The 26,024-nt window shown below is 39.0% G+C and overlaps 2 protein-coding genes across 4 annotated transcripts in view; one reads left to right on the top strand and one right to left on the bottom strand.

Moving 5' to 3' along the window:
• Window positions 1-5,487, top strand: part of HPGDS (hematopoietic prostaglandin D synthase) — a 29,158-nt gene extending 23,671 nt beyond the window's left edge. For both annotated transcript variants that reach the window (XM_071742827.1, XM_071742828.1), the window contains exons 4-6: window positions 1,231-1,340; window positions 4,320-4,418; window positions 5,072-5,487. In XM_071742827.1, coding sequence (XP_071598928.1) covers window positions 1,231-1,340; window positions 4,320-4,418; window positions 5,072-5,236 — 374 coding nt within the window. In that variant the 3' untranslated portion in view covers window positions 5,237-5,487. The remainder of the gene's footprint in view (window positions 1-1,230; window positions 1,341-4,319; window positions 4,419-5,071) is intronic.
• Window positions 5,488-9,220: 3,733 nt separating this feature from the next.
• Window positions 9,221-26,024, bottom strand: part of SMARCAD1 (SNF2 related chromatin remodeling ATPase with DExD box 1) — a 41,793-nt gene continuing 24,989 nt past the window's right edge. For both annotated transcript variants that reach the window (XM_071742829.1, XM_071742830.1), the window contains 15 exons: window positions 22,325-22,527; window positions 21,319-21,409; window positions 20,058-20,157; window positions 18,510-18,569; window positions 18,230-18,305; window positions 17,625-17,760; window positions 16,002-16,139; window positions 15,614-15,709; window positions 14,679-14,796; window positions 14,284-14,405; window positions 12,926-13,114; window positions 11,949-12,067; window positions 10,904-11,086; window positions 10,087-10,196; window positions 9,221-9,795 (listed from right to left, as the gene is read on the bottom strand). In XM_071742829.1, coding sequence (XP_071598930.1) covers window positions 9,734-9,795; window positions 10,087-10,196; window positions 10,904-11,086; window positions 11,949-12,067; window positions 12,926-13,114; window positions 14,284-14,405; window positions 14,679-14,796; window positions 15,614-15,709; window positions 16,002-16,139; window positions 17,625-17,760; window positions 18,230-18,305; window positions 18,510-18,569; window positions 20,058-20,157; window positions 21,319-21,409; window positions 22,325-22,527 — 1,803 coding nt within the window. In that variant the 3' untranslated portion in view covers window positions 9,221-9,733. The remainder of the gene's footprint in view (window positions 9,796-10,086; window positions 10,197-10,903; window positions 11,087-11,948; window positions 12,068-12,925; window positions 13,115-14,283; window positions 14,406-14,678; window positions 14,797-15,613; window positions 15,710-16,001; window positions 16,140-17,624; window positions 17,761-18,229; window positions 18,306-18,509; window positions 18,570-20,057; window positions 20,158-21,318; window positions 21,410-22,324; window positions 22,528-26,024) is intronic.

Consider the following 26,024-nt stretch of genomic DNA (forward strand, 5'->3'; position numbering starts at 1 on the left):
AGATTGCAGGGAAGCCAAAGGACTGCTTGAGAGGAAAGCAGATTTATAAAACAAGACAAAGTTTGGTCAAGATGCCTGATTACCATGGAGTAATCAAAAGCAAACAGAATGTAATGAGAGGGCTCCAAAGGTTGCCAGCAGTGGGCCCAGGTGGCCAAGAAGGCCAAGAGCATCCTGGCTTCTATCAGGAGCAGGGTGACCAGAATGGAAGTGATAGTGCCTTGGTGTCAGACTTCTTGAGGCCAAATATTGTGTCAAATATTGTGTTCAGTTCTGGGCCCCTCACTGCAAAAGGGACATGGAGCTGCTGGAGAGAGTTCAGAGAAGGGGAACCAAGCTGGTGAAGGGTCTGGAGAACAATCCCAATGAAGAGAAGTTGAGAGAATTGGGGATGTTTAGTTTGTAGAAGAAAGGAGGCTGAGAGGAGATCTTGTTGTTCTCCTACAACTGCCTGAAAGGAGGCAGCAGGGATGTGGGTGCTGGCCTCTCCTCTCAAGTGAATAATGGTAGGACTGGAGGAAATGGCCTGAAGTTGCAACAGGGGAGGTTTAGACTAGAAATTTCTTTACTGAAAATGTAGTTGGGCATTGGAATGGCCTGCCCAGGGAAGTGGTGGAATCACTATCCCAGGAAATAGTTAAAGAACATGTAGATGAGGCACTACAGGACGTGCTTGAGTGGGCATGGTGATACAGATATTGATAAATATATTTTATTTCTTTTAGATGAGGGGAATGTTGACAGTTGAATGAGGTTATCTTTGAGGTCTTTCCCAACTGTGACCATTCTGTGAAATGGGGCTGGACAGGCAGGGCAGAGGAAAAGCAAAGCAGACTTTCACAGCAGCAGTTACGAAAGTTGTGCTGAAGGATGGAAAGACCACAAGATGAAGCAGGACATTGAAAGCTGGAAGAGAAAGGAATTAGTGCTAAATCTCACTGACTGTATTGGAACGGTGGGAAGGCAGTAGTCAGGTTATAGGCTCAGGTGATGGAAAGAATAACTCAGCACCTTGGATGACTGTATGAGGCTGAACAGGGTAAAAAAGCAAAGGCAGATTAGGCTGCATCTGGGTTCAAGGAGTCAAATGCACGCTGTTAGCATCAAAAAAGCCCTGGATAACATGTAGGTTTATTGAAGTGTTCACAAAGAATAGAGAGTGCCTTTGGAGCATCAAAAATTCCTGCTGATGCTGTCACTAACCAGAATTCCTATGCTTGCTTCCCACAGGTCTGGCAGGTCAGACACCCGTGGAGCAGGCACTGGCTGATGCCATTGTGGACACCATAGATGATTTCATGACACTGTTCCCTTGGGTAGAGAAAAACCAGGACTTGAGAGTAAGACAAACATTAATTAACTCTGTACCTGAGCATCTCCTCTGGAGAAACTGTTGTGTGACAGCCCCTGGGTTCATCCCCTCAGCTCAGCAAAGCTGAAGGTGCTCTGTGCTTCTTCCTTCAGGCTAAATCCATCCTTCTTGCTCCCTCACACCTTCTTCCCAGATTTTTCTCCCCCTCACTGGAAGCAGAGACGAGGCCCCTCCCTGGTTCATCTCGAATCAAGGGTGTCCTATGTCCTATCCAACTGCTCCCCAGAGATGAAAGGCAGGATACTTCATTCCCAGCCATCCCTCTGCAGCACCTGCAAACAGAATAAGTGCAAATCTTTGTCTTTTTGCTAAGTAAACAGGATGAACAGCTCCAGCCCATCTTCTTTTGCCCATGTGCATCTTGATTTCTCCTTGCCTTTCAGTCAGCATCCCTCTGCAGTAACATCAGCTGTCAGGGACAATGCTTTTCAGTTACCAGGGTGGTACAGGACAGGGGGTGCTGATAAAGAAGGGAGGTAACACATCCCCCAGTGTCACTCTTATCAGGCTCTACAGGGCCTTGGGGCTGCATCTCAGTCCTCTGCAAACACTGATGCCAGCCTAGCATGCTGCCATGGCTATGCTACAATGACACACACAGTCATGGGCAAGACCTACAGCTGTTTTATGTATTTTATATATACTATATATATATTTTTATATTTTGTATTATTTTAAATATTACATATTTTATATATTATATTTTATACTTTTATATATTTTATATATTATATATTATATTTTTATATATTTTATATATTATATATTTTATTTTTATATTTCGCATTATTTTATATATTATATATAAATATATCTTATAATATAAATACTATATATTTATATTTAATATATAAATATATATCTTTATATTTTTATATATTTTATATAATATATTTTATATATTATATATTTCGTGTATTTTATATCTTTATATATTATATGTTTTATTTTTATATTTTGTATTTTATATATTTTATATATTATAAATACATTTTATATTTTACATATTTTATATATTTTAAAATTTTATATTTTTGTATTTTATATTTCATATTTTTAGTATCTTTATGTTTTATATTTTTATATAGATTTTTTTTTTTAAATTTTATTTTTGCATCCATCTTATCCCTCTCACCAAAGCCCCCCACTGCAAGCATGCAGGTCAGCTGCTGGGGAATAAGGTGATGGATGAGTTAACTTCAGCATTCCCAAGGCTCCCTGAAGCTCCAACCCAAGCAGATGATTTGACCCTTGGCCCGTGGTAGTGTAACAAGAGGTTTCACCATTAACTGCAGTGCAACCACCTCCCATTTATTCCAAAGTAACATATTAGAGAGGATACTTTAATACAGGAATCACAGAGTTCAAAATATTGACCCTGCCCCACAACAAGCAATGAAATTGCTGAAAGCTGGCAAACATCTGGAAGTCTCCTTGGAGTTTCTACTATTGACCATGTGAATTACTCAATCTCCTGGTGATTTCCTGAGGTTTCCTCACTTGAGGCCACTGACTCGTGGTTCTTACTCATTTGTGAACAGCCCCATTGCTGCTGATGCGCCAGCCCAGACCACTGCCCCTTCCCGGGAAAACTCCCCAAAGTATCCCTCCCTTTGCCCAGGGTCCTCCCCAAGCACCTCCCCAAAATAAGGACCCAGAACGTGTCACCAGTGATTTAAAAGGGAGGAGAATTCCCAGGCAGCCCTGATATGCCTGGATGCACCTGTACTTACCTGCAAGGGGGGGTCTTGGGGGCCAAATAAAATCCAGAAACACTTTCTGGGAGCCTTTTATATTTTCCACACCCTTAGCGCTCCTCCCGAGTCCACTGCCACCACCTTGTGGTGGGAACTCTCACGGTCTCACAAGGCCAGGTGGAAGTAATCCCGAGCAGAACACATCCCCAGGCCTGGGAAAAATTACAGGAACACACATCCCTCAGAAAAAGATGAAAGGATGTGTTACACGATGAAAAGAAAGCACCAAAGATGAAACCAAGGAAGGTGAAGGGAGCAGAGGTGGAAGTTGCCCATGGAAGCTCCCTCTGTGCCAGGCACAGACTCTCCTTTCAGCTCACCCCCCCCCCCAAAAAAAACCAAACCAACACAAAACCCCAAAAACCTGGTGTTACCACAGCTTTGCAGGCATTGCTGGAGAGCCCCAGGGTTAAGACAAGGAGGCTGCAGAAGATGGATCCTGGTTGTGTCCCCACAAGCTTCATGGGTTGACTGTGTTCTGTAGTTGGGGGATGTCATTACCCTCAGAAAAAAAAAAAATCCCAAACTGTTGTGTGAACTTTTTTTATTTTTTTTTTTTTTGGTGAGGGGCAAGCAGGGAAACTTACCTAAAAAGGGAAATGCTACAGCACAGTGTCCAAACATGAAATTTCTGGCCTGCAAACTTGGTTGTTGCCTGCAGTGCCAACTTCCAGTTACCATCACTTAACAGAAGAAAATTGTGTCAAACATGTCTGGAAAAATACTCATTTTATCTCAGTCTGCAGTTTTTGGTACCATTTAGACTGCTGTCTCATCTACATTTTATTCTTCCATTAACCTGAATTTCAAAGCTGGTGAAATAATTCCATTCCATATAGCAATGATAATTTAATCAACCCTGAGTCTACCCAGCCCACTTAATGAGTAATTAATTACTTCACTTTTCCTACATTCTGTAGTGGAAAATGCATAAATTCAAATGAGCACCCTTGCATTTCTTTACTTACCTTAAAGAATTGCTGCTTGTTGTATTAATCCTGACTTGGACATCAACATTCCTCCTTCTAAAGACATCTGAGAGAGAGGATGCTAAAATTTGGGTCAGGCCAAATGATTTCACTGTCACCTTTTTCAGCTTTATTTTTCACAAGAAACCCCCAGGAATGAAATTTTCCTGAATGCTGTGCTTATGTAGTGGTGTCTGGTTTTTTTTTCTGTTCTTCCCCCAGAAAAAAACATTTGATGACATCCTCACCAACAAAGCACCAGAGTTACTGAAAGACTTGGATGCTTTCTTAGGGGACAAAAACTGGCTGGTAGGGAAGTCTGTAAGTACCATTTTTGGTTTTCCTCTTCCAATAAGGTTGCCAGAAAAATAAAATCATTGCCTACTTCTGGATTTCATGTCAGCCTATGTAACAACTCACCCTACTCTTTTAACCTTTTTTTTTTTTTTCTTACCAGCACACAACTGGTCACCCACTTGCAACGTGAAAATTGTTTTCTGCACTATTAGAAAAATGAGGCAAACTGCATTTTCTAAACCAGTTAAGATGTTGATACAAAACCTTAAAAATGCTATTGTATTAGTCAATACCAATGGAAGTTGTTTACAACTATACTACAACTGGTAGGCAAGATGAAAAAACCCAATGAAAAAGCAGTTCCCTTTTTTACCTGAAACTGCTTGGAAATTAACTAAGCAGCAGTTTCAGCAGGAAAGATTAATATTACAATGCAAGTAATACTTGTAGCAAGTACTTTATTTAACCAATTTTTACTTAAAGCAAGCAACCAAATTACTAGCTCTGTAACTACAGGGTTTTTAATTAAAAAGAAACAAGCAAAAAACCAAACCAAACCAACTTACACAAACCAGATCTATTGATGCTTCACTTCTGCACTTTACTGAAAATATTTGCACTCCCAGCTTTTGAGATTACCAACTAAAATTTAATGCTTTCTCCCCCATTTCTGCCAGGTAACATGGGCTGATTTCTACTGGGATGTGTGCAGTACAACACTCCTGGACTGCAAACCTGACCTGGCAGACAACTTCCCCAGGCTTTTGGCTCTCAGAGACAGAGTGCAAGCACTCCCAGCTATTGCAGCCTGGATCCAGCAAAGACCAAAGTCTGTAATGTAGAGCAGCAGTTCAGACTGGCAAAAAAAAAAAAAATGCATGTTTAGTTTTCAATATGACAAGTGTCCTAAGTTATTAATCATAGAATCACTTAAATTAATTTCAGATGGGTATGTTGTACCAAACCAACATCTACCACTTGTATCCATTTATTCAGTCTAAAAAGCTGATTTTAGTAGAGCCTGAGGGAGAGGTGTAGTTTTCAGCTGTATTCCCATTCCCCCTGCCACTAATAAAGTGCTTGATCAACCCAATTAATGTTCTGTGGGCTCTCAAATAGGGATGAAGAACTTCTCTTCAGATCCCTTGAGATCTTAATACTTCGTTTGTTGTAGAGAGATGAACAGAGAAGGTAAATGAAGGGGAGGACTAAGACCACTGAGCAATAAAGTAAAGACAAAGACCCACTCAGTCACCAAGTGTAAAGCGTCTCACACACTTTCTTCAGCCTCTTGAAGTTTATTGCTGTGGCATTGCAAAAAAAACCAAAACAAATCAAAAGAAAAAAAACAAGGCACAAAAAAAGAAGGCACAAAAAAAGAAGGCACAAAAAAAGAAGGCACAAAAAAAGAAGGCACAAAAAAAGAAGGCACAAAAAAAGAAGGCACAAAAAGGGCACAAAAAGGGCAGCAAACAACAACAAAGAAAAAAGCACCGCAAAAAATACCAAAAATACAAATAAACAGAAAAAACCCCAAAAAGAACACCACCAAAACCCAACAACAAAACCCAAAGAAAACCACAGCTGCCCAGCTGAGCTGGTGCCCACACCAGCACCGGTTCTCTGGAAGCATCCCAGCTACAAAACCATTCAGCAGCTCTTGCAGAAAGTAAGAGGCACTAATTAGGGTGGTGGTAGGCATAGAAAACAGGTTTAGATGATTTTTTTTTTTTTTTCCTGGCACTGGGGAAACAGGCAGATGGAAATCCTGGCAATGGAAACGGTTGCAGATGCAAGCAATTTACACAAACTCAAGGGGAGAGGAGTGCTTGCAAGAGGACTCAGCTGCAAGGTGTGAGCAAATAAACCACAACTAACTTGGGTAATCCTGTGGGCTGAAAACAGCCACTGGCAGGCAAGTATTTCTTGCTTTTGTCTCCCAGCAGTAAGTATTACTCCATTGAATCATGAGTGACACCAACCAGCCACTAACAGTTCAGAAACAAACCAGGTATTGGCAGAAATAAATACAAGGCACAATCTTTTGCTCATTCCAATATGGTATCTCCACTTGCTTTGCAACTCATTGCATGATTTGTTCAAGCTCTGTACACATTTTTCCTCCTTTTTTTCTTTTCATAGAGTCATAGAATCATAGAATTGGCTGGGTTGGAAGGGACCTCTGAGGTCATCAAGTCCAACCCTTGATCCACTACCACTGCAGTTCCCAGCCCATGGCACTGAGTGCCACATCCAGGCTCTTTTTAAATATCTCCAGGGATGGAGAATCCACCACTTCCCTGGGCAGCCCATTCCAATGTCTGATCACCCTCTCCGTAAAGAAATTCTTTCTAATGTCCAACCTAAACCTCCCCTGGCACAACTTGAGACCTCTTGTGCCCTCTTGTCTTGCTGAGAGTTGCCTGGGAAAAGAGACCAACCCCCCCCTGGCTCCAACCTCCTTTCAGGGAGTTGTAGAGAGTGATGAGGTCTCCCCTGAGCCTCCTCTTCTCCAGGCTGAACACCCCCAGCTCCCTCAGCCTCTCCTCATAGGACTTGTGCTGGATCCCTTCACCAGCCCAGTTGCCTCCTTTGGACCTGCTCCAGCACCTCAATCTCCTTCCTGAACTGAAGGGCCCAGAACTGGACACAGGACTCAAGCTGTGGCCTCACCAGGGCTGAGCACAGGGGCAGAATCCCTGCCCTGGACCTGCTGGCCACGCTGTTCCTGATACAAGCCAGGATGCCATTGGCCTTCTTGGCTACCTGGGCACACTGCTGGCTCATGTTCAGCTTCCTGTCAATCCAGACTCCCAGGTCCCTTTCTGTCACTCTGTGCCCAGCCTGGAGCTCCCCATGGGGTTGTTGTGGCCAAAGCGCAGGACCCGGCACTTGGCCTTGTTGAGCCTCATCCCGTTGGAATCAGCCCAACTCTCCAGTCTGTCCAGGTCCCTCTGCAGAGCCCTCCTGCCTTCCAGCTGATCCACACTCCCCCCGGCTTAGTGTCATCTGCAAATTTGCTGATGATGGACTCAATCCCCTCATCTAAATCATCTATAAAGATACTAAATAGAACTGGGCCCAGCACTGATCCCTGGGGGACACCAGTGGTGAGCGGCCGCCATTTTGAGGCAGCCCCGTTCACCACCACTCTCTGGGGCCCTCCAGCAGTTCCTAACCCAGCACAGAGTGCTCCTGTCTGAACCCTGGGCTGACAGCTTTTCCAGGAGAATGCTGTGGGAGACGGTGTCAAAGGCCTTGCTGAAGTCCAGGTAGACTCCATCCACAGCCTTCCCCTCATCCACCAGGCGGGTAACCTAGAATATTTCTCCCACTTCTTCAGCAAGACTTCAGATAATAGTAATTTTTCCCCTGTACATCCTTCCGAGTCAGAGACACAGAATCACAAATGGCTGAAGGGATCTCTGGAGGTCATCAGCTACAAAGCCCCTGCCCAAGCAGAGCCACCTGGAGCCCCCTGCCCCAAAAGGCTTTGGAATATCTCCAACATTGTGACTCTACAGTCCCTTTAAGACCCCCAGTTCAAGAGGGTAGAAGGAGTTTCAAGAAACAAAATATGTCAGAAACACAGTTACACAGCACTTAAGCTCAGGTACTGACCCCAGGGATGTAAAGCCAGACGACCTTCACTGGTTACATACGCAGAACAAATGCAAACACCCCACAAAGTACCCCACAACAGGGCAGGCATTTTGTTTCCTTGCACATTTGAAGCAAGCAGGTGAGAACATGCAAATAAAACATGGTAAGAGTTGGAGTAGGATCATGGTCAGCAAAACCAGACAACCTCGTTAACTGCAGCACAAAACACTTGTGGTTTTCTGTTACATCCTGTTATTTATTTTAACAAAAGAGATGGAATTAACATCGATTATGTACTTGCAGAAATCATGCACACTTGAAAAAATACCCACAGCCATAAGAAATAAAAAAAAAAAAGGAAAAACAACATATGCCCAACTTACTGATCACCAGCAGTATCTGAAGAAAGGCTGAAACACCAAGCAACACTGGGCTCCATCTCCTCTTCCCTCCTCTTCACATAAAACTGTGTAAATTCATTCAAAAGGTGCAGAAAGTGTCTTCTGACTGTGATAACCACATATAGAAAATTGGTAGCTAATCCCATATTGCAAATTAAGAGTGATTGCTAGGAAATAATCCTCCAAGAGATTTAGCCTGGTACAGATTTATTTGGTGAGCTCTGCACAGTGTTCAGCAGCTGATACTTGAACACAGAGCAGAGGCAATAAGGACTTTGACACAGGCCAAGCTTTACCTTCCCCTCCCTTCTGAAAAAGCAGCATTATCAATCTTAACTACTCTGAGTTAAAACACCAGATTACAAGCTTTTCCTTTCTAGGGCAATGGCCATCCACCTCTCCCACCTCCTCAAATAACATCCTTGCTGGCAGATTATAAACTTCAGGTGGGGGCAACCTCCTCCTTGATCCCACCTGAGCTCTTAATTTCACTGAAATGAATTAAAAATTCACTGAATTTCAAGAGGAGAGCAAGACATAAGCTTTGTGTTTAGGGCATTTCATTAGCCATGGTCTTGACAGTGAGTCTGCCCAGAAAATTGAAACCTGGGTGGAAATTCCATCTGGCAAAAATTCTATTTTTATAATCAACATGTTAATATAACTGTGATTAGAGTATAATGAAACACTAGTAATTAACTACTGCTGGATCAAGCCAAGTCAGTTCGAACTGAACACTGCAGCTACTTTAATAGCTGCCTGTTTCATTTATAACACTGCAAGCAACTCCCACACACCCAAATAACAACAAAATGAAAAACATTTTGTCAATCTATGGAATTTTATTTGAACAAATTGATACAAAACTAGTACGGTACATCAAATGAACCAAACCAAGCAGAAACAGACTCAAGCATTGTCAAATAAGGCACATATAAAAAAATCTACACGCATAATCCAGTGAAACAGACAGTTTTCATATCTATATATATATAGATATATATATATTTGGAGGTAGAAATAATTACAAAAATACTGACAAATCTTAGGCAGTAGCAGATTTGTTAACAATTACTACTTAGGTCCCTGTTTTGAAAAATGATCTGAAAAATAATGTTTATTCACCATCTGATGTTGGCACATTTAGGCCATTTCTATTTTTAAGCATCAGAAGAGTGCTGTCAGTGTTAAAAACAATTCAATACCATGAGGAATACAATAAAGAAACTACAAAAAAGTTATAAATGTTCATAAAACTCATGGTCATCTGTAACATAAAAGTCCTTGGGGTAAAACATGACCTTTCTTCCTTTAAGTACACAACATATTCACATTTTAGAGACCTAATGAAGCTTTTAATAGTGTGGCTATATCTGCTGGAATGGTTCCTTCTTCACCTGAGAAATAAAAACAAACATTAGTACAGCTCAAAATATTTTACATAAACAGAGACAAGTCTAGATTTCCAAAATTGTACAAAACCCTCTACTTGTAGGACTCCCACTGATTTTTGGGGTCAGACTCAGAGGGTACTTCCTGTCAAATTGAACAATAATCAACATAGTTTATTTAACATGAAAATAAAAACCCCAAAGTGTTGTGTGCATAAGAACCTGATTTTTTCAGATTATTATACTGCAGCAACTTTAATTCACTTAAGTGGACATCATCATGTGCAAGAGACTTACCAGAATCTGCTGCAGTCATATCTTGTTCTAACTTCAATTTCTGCTGGCTGATTTTGAGCATGGTTTCCTCAATAGTCCCCTTACTGATTAGCTTAATGACTTTTACTTCTCTGAAAACCACAAAATAGGATAAATCCATTTTTACACTTTCTTTGGATTAGCACAAAAGGGAAGGTTGCAATGCATTTGCTCAGCTGGCAGTGGTTTTAAACAAGGAGGAAGAAATGAACAAAAGGGCACTAAAATGAGCTGCTAGATTTTCTGTTCCCAGTACTGCCAGAAAACTTGTCTTTTTCTGCACTCCAGCCACTGCAAAGTCTGGACAATCAGAAAAACCTCCTGTAACAGAATAAACTCAATTTCTCCCTCATTCCATACTACAGTCAAGATACAAGGTTTCAAACATATTCTGTTGCTCATGGTAGAATATGCTGGCAGAGGACTCTAAAACACTCCATTGTTTCACTTTTTATGCTGAGGTGGCACTCAGAGCATAAAATTCTCCTGGAAAGAATAAAATGTTTTGCCAAACAGTCCCAGAGACTTCAGATCTGGCTTGAAATAGCTCCTAGCACCAGAAATTTGAGAAATGTAGAGAATTTAAGAGCTACAGAGAAAAGGAAAAAGGAGGAAAGTGTAAATAAGGTTTGTTCTCACAGTAACCTGCTCTCAGACAATTATAATTACTTAGTTACCACACAATCCAGAAATGCAACTCTATTAAAAATTAATTTTTAATCATAAAATATCACCATTTTATGCTCTTTTAAGACCCTGCCTCCAACAAAAGCCAAGCATTATAATTAAAAACTCTTACCTTGTCTGACCTACTCTGTGGCATCTGTCTTCTGCTTGCTTGTCATTGTATGGGTTGCAATCAATGTCATGAAGAATAACAACATTTGCTGAGGTCAGATTGATTCCCAGGCCACCAGCTTTGGTTGACAGGAGAAATACAAATATACCCATATCTGTATTGAACTGATCTATCAGATGAATCCTGCAGAACAAAAGGAAAACACTCCTTAGGGTTTAGAGAAAACAGAACACTGCCTCCAGTGCTGAGAGTCAGGAAGACCATCTTCAGAAAGGGAGGACAGAGGCACTGCAAAGCAGCTCTGCAGGACTTAAAATTCTGCAGAAGGAAAAAAGGGACCAACAACCCTCAGCAGTGACAAGAGAAATGTACTCAGAGTGATGGATGGATAGCAAAAACATGAAAAGAGGCTTGGTAAAAGACTTTGGATGAACACAGAATACAAAGAGCAATTTGGAAGGCAAGGGAAGACTGAAGTACTTGAAACAAAAAGGGGGGAGAGGGAGGATTTAGCCTGATGGCTGTCTTCTGAACTAATTGCACATATAAAGGAAGTAACAGATTTCAGCTATAAGTAGGAACTGATACCACAGCAGAAACAAGTTCTTTGAAATGAAAGAGTGAGCATATAAATTATACTTTCAAAAATCATGAAAGAGGAAACAGCAGAGTAAGAGCACAGCTCAAATACTATGATGTTTTTAGCTGTGAAGGACAGAGCAAATGTTTGTCCAAGAGAAACACAGAGGCTTATCTGCCTCCTGTAACAAAGATGTGCTATACTATCAAGGAAAATCTACAGGTGAGCTTTAGCTGTGGCATGCTGGCACACAAGCAAATCAAACACACCTTGAACTGCTGAAGACACAAGACTGTAACCTGAACATCTAAAACTCATCTTTCAGCCTCATCCCTACAAGTGAGGTCTGAAATTAAACCCCTTCAGTAGCTGGTGTAAGTTGAGAAACAAAGGTAAAGGTTGTTCCCCCCTTCATGCACACATCCATTTTTTTCTCTCTCATCTTCAGCAAAAGAAACCACATACCTATCAGAAATCTGTGTTTTTCCATCCAACCTAAGATATCTATGCTGCCAGTGTTTTAGGAAGACTTCCAAGATATCCAGCATCATAGTGAACTGGCTAAATAACACAACTCTGTCACCCTGGAAATGACATAGAAAAACAAAGGTTTTAAAACACGTCAATTAAAGATAATAAACTACATAGATATTTTATTGGTGCAAATATATGATTTTGATTGAATCTCTGTTTTCCAAACTAAAAGATTAAGCTGAAAATCACCAAGTCAGGACTGACTGTCAGTGAAGATACTTTATCCATTATTCCTGATGCATTAACCCATCTTTCATAAATGCAACACTCTTTTAGTTACTTTGTATTTAGGGGACTCAAGCAATCTATAAACCACATGTCAAATGTATAAAGGAGAGATCTACTGCATCTATATAAACATTGACAAAATATTTTCATTTCAAACTTTAAAAATTTAAGCTATATCCCATGTGATACAGAGCAGCATCAGTGCTGTCTGAAATAATCAGTTATAAAAAAAGCTGGCTTGAATTTATAGTCATAAATTCTAAAAAAGCAGTGACCTATTCTTACCTTTACACTGGCTTTACACATGCATAAGCATTCTAATGTAATACAGTCTTACTCAATTGCTAAAAGAAGATCTAAGTTCATGAGCTGTGAAAATGGTGCTAGCCCTCTGCACTGAGGAAGAAGAGCTAACTTGGGATGAATATTCTGAAACTTGGGAATGGGAAAAAACCAGTAAAGCTTATTTCAGCTGTTTCTAAAGTGATGTGCCCAGGTACTCTGCAAATGGAAAGCTGTGATTATTACTTTTCAACACTTTACACACATGAAATGACACTGTAATACTCCAGTGAAAAGCAGCTGGGTTGTATATGGAGCTAGCAGAGGTTTTAACCAGTTATTTAGAGCCACCCTTTGGTTGGACAGGAAAAGATGTTTCAGCAATCTGTAGTACCAACCTTCTCTTTAAGGTCAGAGAGAATACGTTCCAGTGCTCTAAACTTTCCAGAATCCAAGATCTGTTCCATGTCTAACTTGAAGTCACTGACACGAGAATATTGCTTGCAAAGCAAATGCAGCTCAAAATCTGTCATTACTGTCATATCTTCAAAGATAAGGTCAGGATTTGCATCACAATGTGTGGGTTCCTGTTGGCAAAAATGAAGGAGAATAATGCAAGACACAATCTGGACAGACAGAGAATAAAAAAAAAAAAAACCAAACAAAAAAACCAACCATCACACAATAACATCCAAAATTTCTGAAAGAACAAAGTAGCACAACTAGACATGGACAAAAGCCAGAGAGGGGCTCATGCAAGCAAAAAAAAATAAAAAGATGAACTCTGCAACGCCAGGTTTATAGTTGAGGATCATTACTTCACAATTCAGCTTTTACAAGAACTTGCACTACCAAAAACTTAGAAGTTTAGGCTCAACCTCCATAGCAATTACCTAGTTCCCATCAAGCCCTATGACCTTTTACCCCTGTATCAGACCTCTTCCCCTGAAGACACATTCCCTAAAAAGGAGGTCCAATCCTTGGATAGATGGTAGAAGACATGGGAAGCCCAGCCCAAGATGTAGGGTGGGGTAGAGGGATGTCATGCCTGGAAGAAAGAGGAAAAGAAAAGCCACATCTGGAGAGTACGATGGTATGAGGAGGAGTAAAAGGGGACAAAAATCTTCATAAACCAATGGGTCACTTCTTCCCTTCCCCCCAAACTTGGCTCACTTTATTTTAAAAGCAAAGCTGCAGATACTTAAAGCCAGCACTGCAACTTTCTTACAGCACCCGCTGCACCTTCAATTTTTTTTTTTTATACTTCAAAAAAGTAACAATTTTTGATTTTTCCCAAACTCCACAGGCATTAACCCCAAATTAAAAAAAAAAAAAAATCCTCAATGGTTTACTACTTATGCCTCCCCTGTTAGTTCTATACAGCCTAAATTTCTTGCTGCTCTGAAAATGAGTAAACTCCAGTGCTCTCCCAAGATTTTTTTAAAGACCTTTGGTTTTAAAACCAAAGGAGTTGGAATGGAGGGAAGAGGTGTTAAGGGGAGCTAATGAAAAGGAGGTAACTGCAGTCCCACAACTTTTCTCTCTACACTAATATCTGATATGAAAATCAGTGTTAAACACATACAGAGATTGATTAGAATACTGGAAAGATGCACAGAAATAAAAAGCAGCAACAGTGAATTACATTTTGCAAAGACACACTTTTGACCAGAGGACTGACAATAAAAGGAATCTATTTAAGTTGCATTTAAAATTCTGGTAAGTACAGGATTGCTTCTGAATCTCTGAACCTTACCTTGAGCATAAGCCTGGACATTGTCCTGAGCTTCTCATCTGTGTAATACTGACGGTGCAAGAGTGGATGATTTGCCATTTTTCTGAGTTGCATCATTACATTTCCCATGTCGGAGTTTTTCTCTGTCAACAAAGAAATAAGGTATATGCAGAAGTAGTAGAGAGATCTGCCTGACACATCTTTGCCTCTCAGGAGAACTTTATTTATAAGGATTGAACTTGGGCATTTCACCTACTACCTGAACTTAGGAAAAAAAAAAACCAAATCACAGAAAAAATACTTTTATGAGTGTTAGGCATTTTCTACAAAGTAAGGGCTTTGTAGTCACATTCAAGGAATGTCTGGGCACAAAAAAAAAAAAAAATCCAGTAAAAGGAAACAAGACTATCACATACCATTACTGCTAGTAGTTTTCTTGAACTTATTTAAGAGATCACAGTATAACTGTTCCTGCTTCTCAGACATGGCACATAATTCAATTAGATCTTTTTTTGGAGGTAGTTGTTTAAGGACCTGACAAAATAAAAGCATACAAGGTAAAAACTATACTGTAGTGAACAGTCAGTAATTCCATACCATTTTATAGCTGCTTTTAAGCTGCTCTACTAATTCTCCTCATCTGAAGTGGTTGCAGTGTCAGAAGTATTGATTTAAAAAATCAGAGCTTGTTTTGGATTACACATCACTCCCTGATAAGTAACATGGTCTGCACACTACAAAACTGCATAAAATAACAGTACATGCAACACATGGAACCTACACTCAGACAACCCCTTTCAAACCAGTTACTTCAAGACTATGCAAATGCACAAAAACATTATTTGGATCACTATTAAGTTTTCCCTTTCTTTTTCATATGGAATTCTAAACAGAAAAAAAATTTACTAGGTTTTGGATTTTAGAATGAAAAAAGAAACATTGTGATGCAAAGTAACTAAAACCACAGATTTCTAGTCACACCTGAACATTCACTGCCTTAATCCTTTCAGTTAAAATAAAATGTCATTATTCTAAAGTCACAAATATTTTTGTGGTTAATGTATTTCTCACTTCTCATCCTTTAGTAGTGCACTGAGTCATCTTTCAGGGATCTTTTTCTATCCTAATGAAAATTCTCAGCTGTACATAGTCAGCAAATAAGGAGCATGAAAACACAATGCTGCAGCAAGTCACATTTTAACTTGCAGACTACTGAGAGACAGCTTGTTTCTTGCTCTAGATAAACAGCTAAAATTAGCAAAGACAAAATTTGACATTAAATTCTCCAGTTAGACTCACAAATTATCAGACTTTTTGGAAATATGAAATAATTTTAAAGAGAAAGCATTACCTCATCTTTTACTCTTCTCAAGATGAATGGTTTTATTATCTGCTTTGCATGTGCAATCCTCTCTTTTTCATAGATGCTTTGCTCTTCAGCACTCTTCTAAGGAGAATATTGCAAGAATTCAATTAGTGTGAAGTTTTCAGCTTTAACAGCTCTACTCTAACTACTCTAACTTAATGAAAAACTCAGCCAGAACAGACAGATCCTATGTGTTCTGGATCCTGAGATAACCTGTTGCAACACATTTTTACTTTAAATGATTTCACTATTTTCTAGATTTTTCATAAATCTGTTTCCATAAGACAACATAAACCAGAAGTTTTGTATTATCAGCAACAGCAGTATTCAAGCAACAAATTTTGTTTTCAAGAAGAGAATATTTAGTACTTACTGTTTTTGAAGAGAACATCCTTCGGATTTCACTTGTGCTACTGCTGAACATACGTGGCATGACAAAATTCAAGAGGGACATCAGTTCCAACAGATTGTTTTGAACAGGAGTCCCCGTAAGCAACAAGCGATTCTTTGCCTATTTGTTTGAAGTGGAAAAGAGCAGTGAGAAAAAAACAGCAGTTAAACAGGTTAAAAATTAGTATTGGCAGAAAAAACACAGCTCTGGAGACCTGAGAAGATGAGCTAGGTTTAAATCGTAATTACTTAAACTTAAAATGTATTTAGTTCTAAATAATTTCAGGCAACAAAATGCTTTACACATCTGTGGGGAACTGAGAAGGCATCAATTTAAGACTCTTCAAGCAGCTTAAGTCAGATGTAAGAAAAGCCTTCCTGGCCCTGTTAGGGTATTTGTCTTTGGTTGGATTTTTTTTATCTTTGGTTGGATTTTTTTTAAATTAACATGGTAACTGTTGTGCCTATATCATATCTTCCCCCATACAATACATAGGAACAAGTTCTGAATTCCTCAAAGGCCACTTTCTTAAAAATGCATTTGATGAAAACTTGATCTTGAAAAATAAGTTGTAATAAGAGACCAAAAGTATGTTATTACTGTACCAATACTACAGTGCTAAATCTCAATAAGAGAAAAAACTGTACTCAATTTTTCTCTTCAAAATTCTGCTGACTCAGGCCAAGAAGCTACAAAAAAAAATATCTTAAAGATAGCTTTTCTTGCACAGTCCTATCAGAATAGGTCCTTAAATGCTACGCTGTTTCAGCACAAGCCATCAGAACAGCATTTTAAAAAATCTTTACTACCGTAGGATAAAACTACTTAATACTGAAACTAAACTACTACCATCAATGTAATCACAGCATCAGCAAAATGATGGTATAGGAAATTTATTACATTTCTTTGGGAGTTTCTTTCTCTGAAAGAGTTCTCAATGCAGGATTCACTCTTAAGACCACATCAACACTATTCATAGAATCACAGAATCAGATAGGTTGGAAAGGACCCCAGAGATCATCAAGTCCAACCCTTGATCCACTTCCGCTGCAGTTCCCAGCCCATGGCACTGAGTGCCACATCCAGGCTCTTTTGAAATATCTCCAGGGGTGGATTCCCTGGGCAGCCCATTCCAATGCCTGATCACCCTCTCCGTAAAGAAATTCTTTCTAATGTCCAACCTAAGCCTCCCCTGGCACAACTTGAGACCTCTTGTGCCCTCTTGTCTTGCTGAGAGTTGCCTGGGAAAAGAGCCCAACCCCCCCCTGGCTCCAACCTCCTTTCAGGGAGTTGTAGAGAGTGATGAGGTCTCCCCTGAGCCTCCTCTTCTCCAGGCTGAACACCCCCGGCTCCCTCAGCCCTTCCTCACAGGACTTGTGCTGGATCCCTTCACAGCCTCCTTGCTTTTCTCTGGACCTGCTCCAGCACCTCAATCTCCTTCCTGAACCCAGAACACAATACAATATCCACTTGCATGCTGTAGTTTTTGAAATGTTATGTGTACATGAACTTTACAGCTAATATTCCATTTTCCCTCAGCACATAAAAACAGGAAAAAAACCCTGCAAACCAGAAAAAAAATCCAAGAATAACTCAACCTCTTACATTAATTGTCATAAGGTGCTGGTATCGTACAGAGCTCATATTCTTGAGCATGTGACCTTCATCAAAAATTGCATAGTTAAGCTTCAGCCTGCGAAACAGTCCTCGATCATCTGAGCTGCTAATTGCACAGCTGTATCTGTCAGAGAAAGGTATCAGAAGAGACATTAAACACCAATTTATCATTAACATACTGCTATCACAATCATATCAAACTCTCTAACTGTTAAAGAGGTGTGGGCAGCCTACATGAGGGGTGCTATGTCAAAATGCCTAAAAGTACCCAATCACATCAGTTTGCTGCTGGATAATAATCGCAGTTCACTTGATGAGCCAGTGCTCTCCACCACAGTTTCCAAAAACATGTGCAAATCTATTACAAAGTAATACATATCCATTCACATTTATTGCTTAATACATGAATATTATCTAAAGCATCAGTTACATAGTAGCTACTATAGCATTAATAAAATTATTAGTAACCACCACCTGAAGCTAAAATGAAATTCCCTTGACACTTCACCAAAATCCAAACTTTTATTTGTTGTACCAGTAGGGGTCAGTAGGAGCCTACTGAATCTCACTTGTTACTTAATTACTGTACTTACGTAGTTACTATCACATTGAAATCAACCACTTTATTAGTAATGTCCACTCTGAGATGTTTCCTGTCTTCTTGGGAACCTGTGAAAGGACAAAGCATATAATATATATATATATATAATTTATGTGTCTATAAAAATTAATACAGTACACAGAAACATAATCAACAATACAGGTGTATTTAAACAACTCTCTTAAAATGCTTCCACGAGCAATTCACATTTTATTTGACTGACCAGGCAAGTAACAGTACTACTGGGTTAATTTCTAAATTACATTCCTCACCATAGTAGAAAAGGACATTCAGTTCAGGACACCATAGATGAACTTCTCTTATCCAGTTATCTGTAAGACAGCAATAAAATAAAAAGCATGTAATTTATAATTCATATGTCTTAAATAACTTCAGCACACCTCAATATTAAACCAAACATCTGATTTTAAAGCCTTTTAGATTCTCCTGAAGGTTAAGAAATTTACTGTCTAAATGCTATAAAGCTGGCAATAATTAAGGAAATTAAACAAGCCACAAGCGGACTTTTACGAACTCTTGATTAACCCAGCTTGCACGTTCAACTCCTACAGAAAGAGAGCCTACACATTGTGTAACCACCATGCAAAATAATACAACACTTTTCAGCCTGATTCCTTCCCTAGACAGTTAATCCCTCAGAAAGCACATCACTTCATTTGTTGGTACTTGCATCCACAAGTGTTTCATCAGGAGAGGCAGTGCCTCTGGGATTTGGCAGAGCATCCTGACAGCTCGACCTGGCTCCAGGTGCGCAGCAGCAGAGCGGCCACCAGCAACGTCACCACTCCCAGGGGGAAGCTGCTTGGCAGCCAACAAAATGCTGACCCCAAACCACAGCAGCAGGGTGTCTCTGGGAACAGCCACAGCACCCAGGCTGGAACCAGACCAGAGCTGAGGAGACTTCTTCAGAAAAGTAGCAGGAAAGTTGCAGGTAGATGATATTTCCCAGGCATCGTCAGGTTGGACCAACCTGCCACTGCAATTTACTGCTCCCCATGATTCACTTCATAAAAACACCTTCATTTACATCTTTATGTACATCTCTGTTTCCAAGTAACATGTATTTCTAAGAGTTAATTAAAGAAAAAAAAAGTTTCTCGTGGATTTTGAAATCACACTGAAATAGACAATTTCAAATGATGTTGGAACAACTCAATGCTCTTCTGATGTGTTAAGAGAAATTTTTGAAGCCAAATTAGGTACATTAAAAGTAGCATTTTCTCTCTAAATCAAACTTGCTACTTCTTTTTATACTTCAACAAAACTAAATAGAAGTGCACAGAGAATTAGTTTCTGCTTAAACTCATCAGCTTCACTGATGTATTTTTTCACCATAATCTTCCTGCTTTCGACTGAGATGATTAAACAATCAAAACACACTGCTTAAAGAAAGCCTTCTAATTTTAGGATTTTGATCTGCTTTGACACATTCTGAGCAGCACAAAGGAAAAAAGACACTGAATGTCTCAAATGCACTGAAACCCAATCCTAAGAACAGCCTGAAGACTAGGAATTTCAGCCAATATTCACTACATAAAAATTCTGCTTTGCCAAACAAGTTCAAATTGTAACGATCACCTTTATTTCTTTGTGAAGCATATAGATCATATTAAAAAAAAATATCCATGCTAATTCTAATTATTTCAGAACCAGCATGCCCTTCAGTATGGTTGGATTCCAGCTACCTAAGGAGTATAATATCACCCTAAGAAAACTGTTTTCTTTCACAAACTTATCTTTCTTTCACAGTCTGTCCATAATTTTTTTTTAAACAAAAAATTTTGAAGCTTGTAACTTACCTAATGTTGAAGCTGGCACAACTATCAAATGGGGACCCCTATTGCCTTCTTGGTAGAGATAAGCTAGAAATGCAATAGCTTGAATTGTTTTTCCTAAGCCCTACGAGAAAACAAATCCGTCTAAACAAAATTTATAGTTTTTAGAACATGGTAATGTTTTGTATTCATAAGACAACTACACTGTAGTCAATGTTAACTAAAGCTTACAAATCTGCATTAAAAATTGTTCTAAGTGTATTGTTTGAACTGCAGTCAAACTCAATTATCTCCTCAGCTCAGTGTTTGAGCACCAGAAATTCATCTGTTGCATTTATGAAGTTTTTCTTTTTAGTTCAAGTTCATGCCTCAAGTCTTCTTCAAAAAATTGCCTTCTTGAAACACTGCTGCAGACAAACAATTACCTGGAAAGTAACTATTTCTTCCCATTTGAGCCAGTTGCAAAAAGGATATTCCAGTTATCTCTGAAGTAGAATTTAATATGGAAATTAGTTTTCTTTAAGTTATGCCAATGTTTCCACCAATAGTCACTTTTCTGTCTTCCTTATCACAGATGTAAACATTTATCTTACCTACCACAAATATGCAAGTTCTTACAAATAAAAACACATGGAAGTTGAGAAACATTGCTTAAGTATTAGTGAATCAAACCCACCCATTCACTCCCAGAACATCACAAGGTGAACAGCAGCCAGGATTAAAAGCCAATGAAATGCAGCTGCACCACTAAATTTGAGCAATTACTGTACACAGTACAATTACTGGTGGTGTCAGCACCAACCAAAACCTCAAACCCATAATATTTTCTCTCTTATTTTAAAACTTTTGGGGAGCATAACAACAGGATATGGTCAAAATGCTAGAGAAGTAGAAAGTTTTCACCCACGTAGGTTTTTCTATATTTTTAAGTACTTATTTTGATACTGACAGAGAAATTTAGAAGACAAGGGCTCACTCTAACTAAATGCTGTATTTCTGGACAAGGAACTATTAAAATTAATAGTTTGAGGATAATCTGTTGTTGTATTAAGTGCTTTACTGCATTGTAAAGCACCACTTGACTTGTCATTATCAGCACCCCCAAATCTTAGGCTTTTAAATAGGAAGTAAGAGCTCAGAACCTCATACTTTGGAGAAGCTGTTTGCAATCTAAATTATATTAGAACAAATTACCTAAAATCTCCTCCAGGTTTCTAGGAAATGAAAGAATTTAACAAGGTATTTTTTGCAAAACTTAAGGATTCTTAACTAGTTTCACACTTACCATTTCATCAGCCAATATGCCATTTAAGCTGTGTTTATGCAGCAGTGCTAACCAATTCAAACCTATCTTCTGATATGGCTTGAGTTCCAAACTGTTAAAAAAAAATTACCATATTTTATTTGTTTCTCCATGAAACACAATTTTACACCTATGTTAAGCACAGCATAGTAAGTTAAATCTTGCCTATTTTTCAATGTACTCCAGACCTCCTGGTTCACTGAAAACCCACCAAACTTTATTTAGTCAGCCACCTGAATACCAAAGAACATTTCTGATCTAAATGGTTTATCTTAATTTCATACATCTTCAGCAATGAAAATAAACATTTCAATAAATACTTTTTTGTCCATTCCCTCTTCACTTCCTAACCCTTAAGATAATGCTCTTTATTATGCCTACTTCCATTCCTCCCAAGCTCTCTATTCCCAACATCCATTTGGAGATCCTCATCGATTTATCTCCCTGAAAGAAATCCTCCCCTCAAACACATCATGGGTGCCTCTCCCACTAGATGAAGAGTTCCAGATAATTTTGTATGTCTAAAGATCCTGACTGAGGTCTTCAGTCCAGCTGATACGCCTTAACAGCTTGCTCAGATTCATTTCAATTTTGTGTCTTTGAAAAAAAAAAAAAGTTCCCCACTAAAGAAGTAGTTTTGATGGTTGTCTGTTTGAAATACATTTGACTACTTATGACCCCATCACTCAAGGCTGGCTTCTACATTCATGAAAAACTGAAGCAAGTAAAACAAGGTACTGAGCACTGTTGCACCTTTCTGTTCCTACGTTCTTATCCTCCTCACCAACTTTCCTGATTAACTTAAAATTATTAAAATTATATTTGTGGAATTCCTTCCAGTATTGCACATCACCATCCAGTTCACTGAGAGCTACTAAATGTGAAACATTTGCAACTCTACTTTCAGAGACTACTTCTTTGAAGGTGCCATTATTCATTTATCCTTTATTAAACAACACCTTACTAAGCATAAAAAAAGGAAAGATACCTCTGATTCAGAATGGAAGGCTGCTCTATGTTCCATCCACATTCTCCATCTTCAGTAATCCTGGTTACTTGCTTTGTCAGTTTTTTTGAAATGTCTTCACATTTATTCATTAGCTTTAGAACCACATCCCTCTCTTTCAGTAGTATCTTGCAGTTCCACACTATGTCTTCTGACAAACCAGCAGTCTTAGACATTTTTGTAAACTGCAAAATAGTAAAAGAAATTTCCTGTGAACACTGGTAATAGGAGCAAAGGTGCTATGGAGAAAATCCACAGCTGCTGCAGGCAGCAAGTAGCAGATAGTAACAGCACCCCACTAGCCTCTCAAAACATGAAATAATCCTTACACACTTGGCCCACTGCAGAACTGTGTGAAGACCACACTGGAGGTCAAAATCACAGCTCCTTGCATTGTAGAACCTATCTGTAAACAAAAGAAAATTTCCCTGAAGAGTTCACAATATAACAGCCAAGAGCTTGAAACACTTAAAATCCTCACAGGGAGGCAATGTACAGCACAAAGCTGTACAGCAAGCTTTGGTTAGTTACCACTAACAGCCTTCAAGTATAATCCAAGCTGCTACTCTAACAGAAGAAAAAGAAGAAAAAAAATGTACTGATTATCATTACACCTCCTTTTAAGCAATATCTATCAGATACTAAAGATGTAAGCATAATGTAGGCATCAAGGCAAACCAATCTATGGAGAAAGATAAAGATTTTGTAATGAATCTGTTCAGAGTTCAGCATTATTCAGTCCCAGTCCTAACTCTACCACAAGTGGCAAAACCTTCTAATGCATTTATTTCTGCAGTAACCTGTGTCATATTTGTAACTGTACTTAACTTTCATGCTTATTTAGGCATAACTAAAGGACAGACACACTGCTTTTTTATTAATAAAGAATTGAAGAATAAAACCTCTTCCGTATTTGCTAGTCTTTCATTAAAACAGAATAATTTCCGCACAGATTTTTCTGATTTTTAAATTGGGAATCTGTTAACATTTAGCACAAAACTTACCAGGTATATATCCACTTGGAATTCCTTCCTTAAAAAAAAGAAGGGGTCGTATGATCCAGCTACTGCATGTTAAGTAGCTGATCAACACTGCCACATAGCAGAGTAAAAGCAAATTTTGTTAAACTGAACTGTACAAGCAGGTTATGCTTTGACTCAGAAAAAAACCCACCAAACCAAAACCATATTGCAAAAATTACCCAAAACCTGTGATGCCCTCTACTGCCAGCATGCTGCTACAGTTTTGGGGAGGTTTTGGTTAGTCTGTGGTTTTGCTCTGTTTTAAACAAAGCCCAGAAATTTTACCAACATTCATAGGTTAAACCAGGGTACAGCACACTTGTCAACACTTGTGAAAATGTTTTCTACACAGACACCTCTATGGAGAAAGACAAAAAGAACTTTATTTTTCAATAGGCCACTTAAAAATTTCAACATTTGTTTTGATGCCTCAAGCTCTGGTTGGCATGAATATAAATCCTGTAATCTATAAATGAAGGCGTGGAAAATTAAGCCATCTGCTACTAACAAAAATGGCATTGTTTCATGTCAATGTGTTAACATGCACCTCCAAGTTACAACAAGATAAGCATAAGCCATAGGTCTGCATGTGAAATGCACCACGTTACCCTGGTGTGCAGATCATTTCCTCTCAGCCATCCTCTCAGCTTCAACAAGCTTCAAAAATGTGAGACCACCAAAGCCTGTGGAACCCAGAGCTTCCACAGCATGAAGAATGGTTCCCCAGAGCTGCAGGCTGCAGCAGTGTCCCATGGTGCATAAATGCCAGGCTGGTGCACTCTACTCAGGCTTCCTTGATACCACACTTGAAGGAAATTTAGGATTTCACTTGACTGCTTAAGGGTGACTCAACCTCAATTGACAAACCTCAGCTCCAATTTAAGCAGGCTGCATTTCTAACCTGATGCATTTGTTGCTTGGGTGCAAGGTGCTTTTCTTAGCAGTTTGTACCTGTGCAGCCAAACAAAATGACAAAAAAGCCAAAGATGCCCTCCCTTGAGTTTGTATCTCCTATCTCATACAATTGCAGTACACAGAGTATGATGGACCAGCAAATCCATCTTTGACTGCTCAGTTCTTCTATTCTCCTAGAAGCAATAAGCTAAATATATGTTGTGTCAATTTCTACATAGTATTTCACGTCAGTTTAGCTTGCAAGTATTCCTTGGAAATCTGGCATTTTTAAAAACAATAGACACTGTCTAACCTCCAGGAAGTCTTTACATGTTAACAGAGATGGCTTATTTGAAACAGAATAATACTGCAAATGAGATACAGCAAATCTCAGATATGTTTCTATGCTAAGATCAGGCAGTTAACAATTTATAAGCCTTGAAAATAAAAAACAAAAGAACAATCAACTCCCTCTATTTTGTACCCTCTGCATTTATCAGAAGCAGTGTGAAATCACACTGGGCACACACAAGGGGCAAAGGAACAAACCCCCCCCCAGACCCCAGAAGCACAGCTGGGCTCCAGCATCTCCCACTTGGGCATCAAATCTTCTCTTCTGTCTTAGTTCCATGCTTGGGCTTCTACAGCACAGGCACCTGGGACCCCTCTTCCAAGCCTGCCCTCAGAGAGCAATGTGAAATTTTAAGTTGTGAATAGAAGGAGGACTCAGGAAGGTGCTCTCTATATTGTTACCCACTGCTCTCCCTAAGCACACAACATACTCTGGAGAGGGGCCACAGGTCTTTGGCAAAGAAAAGCATCATTTCTCCAAATGTGACAGATGCCTAAAGCCTCCAGAAATTGCCAATGGAATTAATTCTTATGAACAAGGATTTTTTCAGCTCCATTTATTTTTCAATAACCATGTTTGGTGTTTTTCTGTGTATTTTAAATGTTTGTAACTAGACCAAGTTAAACATCTGTTTTAAATAACTGCTCTAAAGAATAAGTGTTTTCAGGCATTCTTAATGACTTCACAAGCTTGAAATTTGTTTAAATCCATCTGAAAATACCTTAGTCCAACTTAAAAAGCTTGTCTAGAATTAAAAAAGCCACTTTAATTTAAGTTTTCCTGGAATAAGACTTCCAGATTCCAAGTAACCAAGCTTTAGTCTTAATCTCAGGCTGAGAGCCTTGAAATCTTCCTCAATACTTCTAATAATTAAAAAGCAATATCAACTTCTAATACTTTACATTGTGTTACAAAAGATATCACCAGTGTATAAAGAGACCTTAAAACTAAGCCAATTCCTTTAATCCTAAAACTGTTTCAGCTCACTCCATTATTCTACCTCCCATTAATTAGTAGGAAAAAGATCAGGTCACTGAGCTACTGGATCTATACAAACAATTAAAACCACAGTGATACAAAACATCTGCTAAAGTCTGCTGCAAACTATTTCCACTCTGGGCAAGTATTCACAACACTACATAAACATGTGGCTGTTGACAGCAGCAATCTATATGAAAGACAAATTTTGAACACAAACAGGCCCATACAGCTTTTTTTCTCTTAAATATTTTACACGGAGAAGAACAGCCCTGTAGCAAATACTTCTGCAAAGAATTAAGCTCAGGCAAAATCCAACAAGTTGAGAAAGGAATAGCTGCATGGCAGATGTTTTGTGAGAAGCCAAAAGCTTGGGGCAAAACGGATTGCTTTTGCAGCATACCTGTACCTTATATTTTTTTTCAAGTATCCTCCT

Source organism: Heliangelus exortis, chromosome 4 (genome assembly GCF_036169615.1).
Source record: "Heliangelus exortis chromosome 4, bHelExo1.hap1, whole genome shotgun sequence".
Taxonomy (NCBI): domain Eukaryota; kingdom Metazoa; phylum Chordata; class Aves; order Apodiformes; family Trochilidae; genus Heliangelus; species Heliangelus exortis.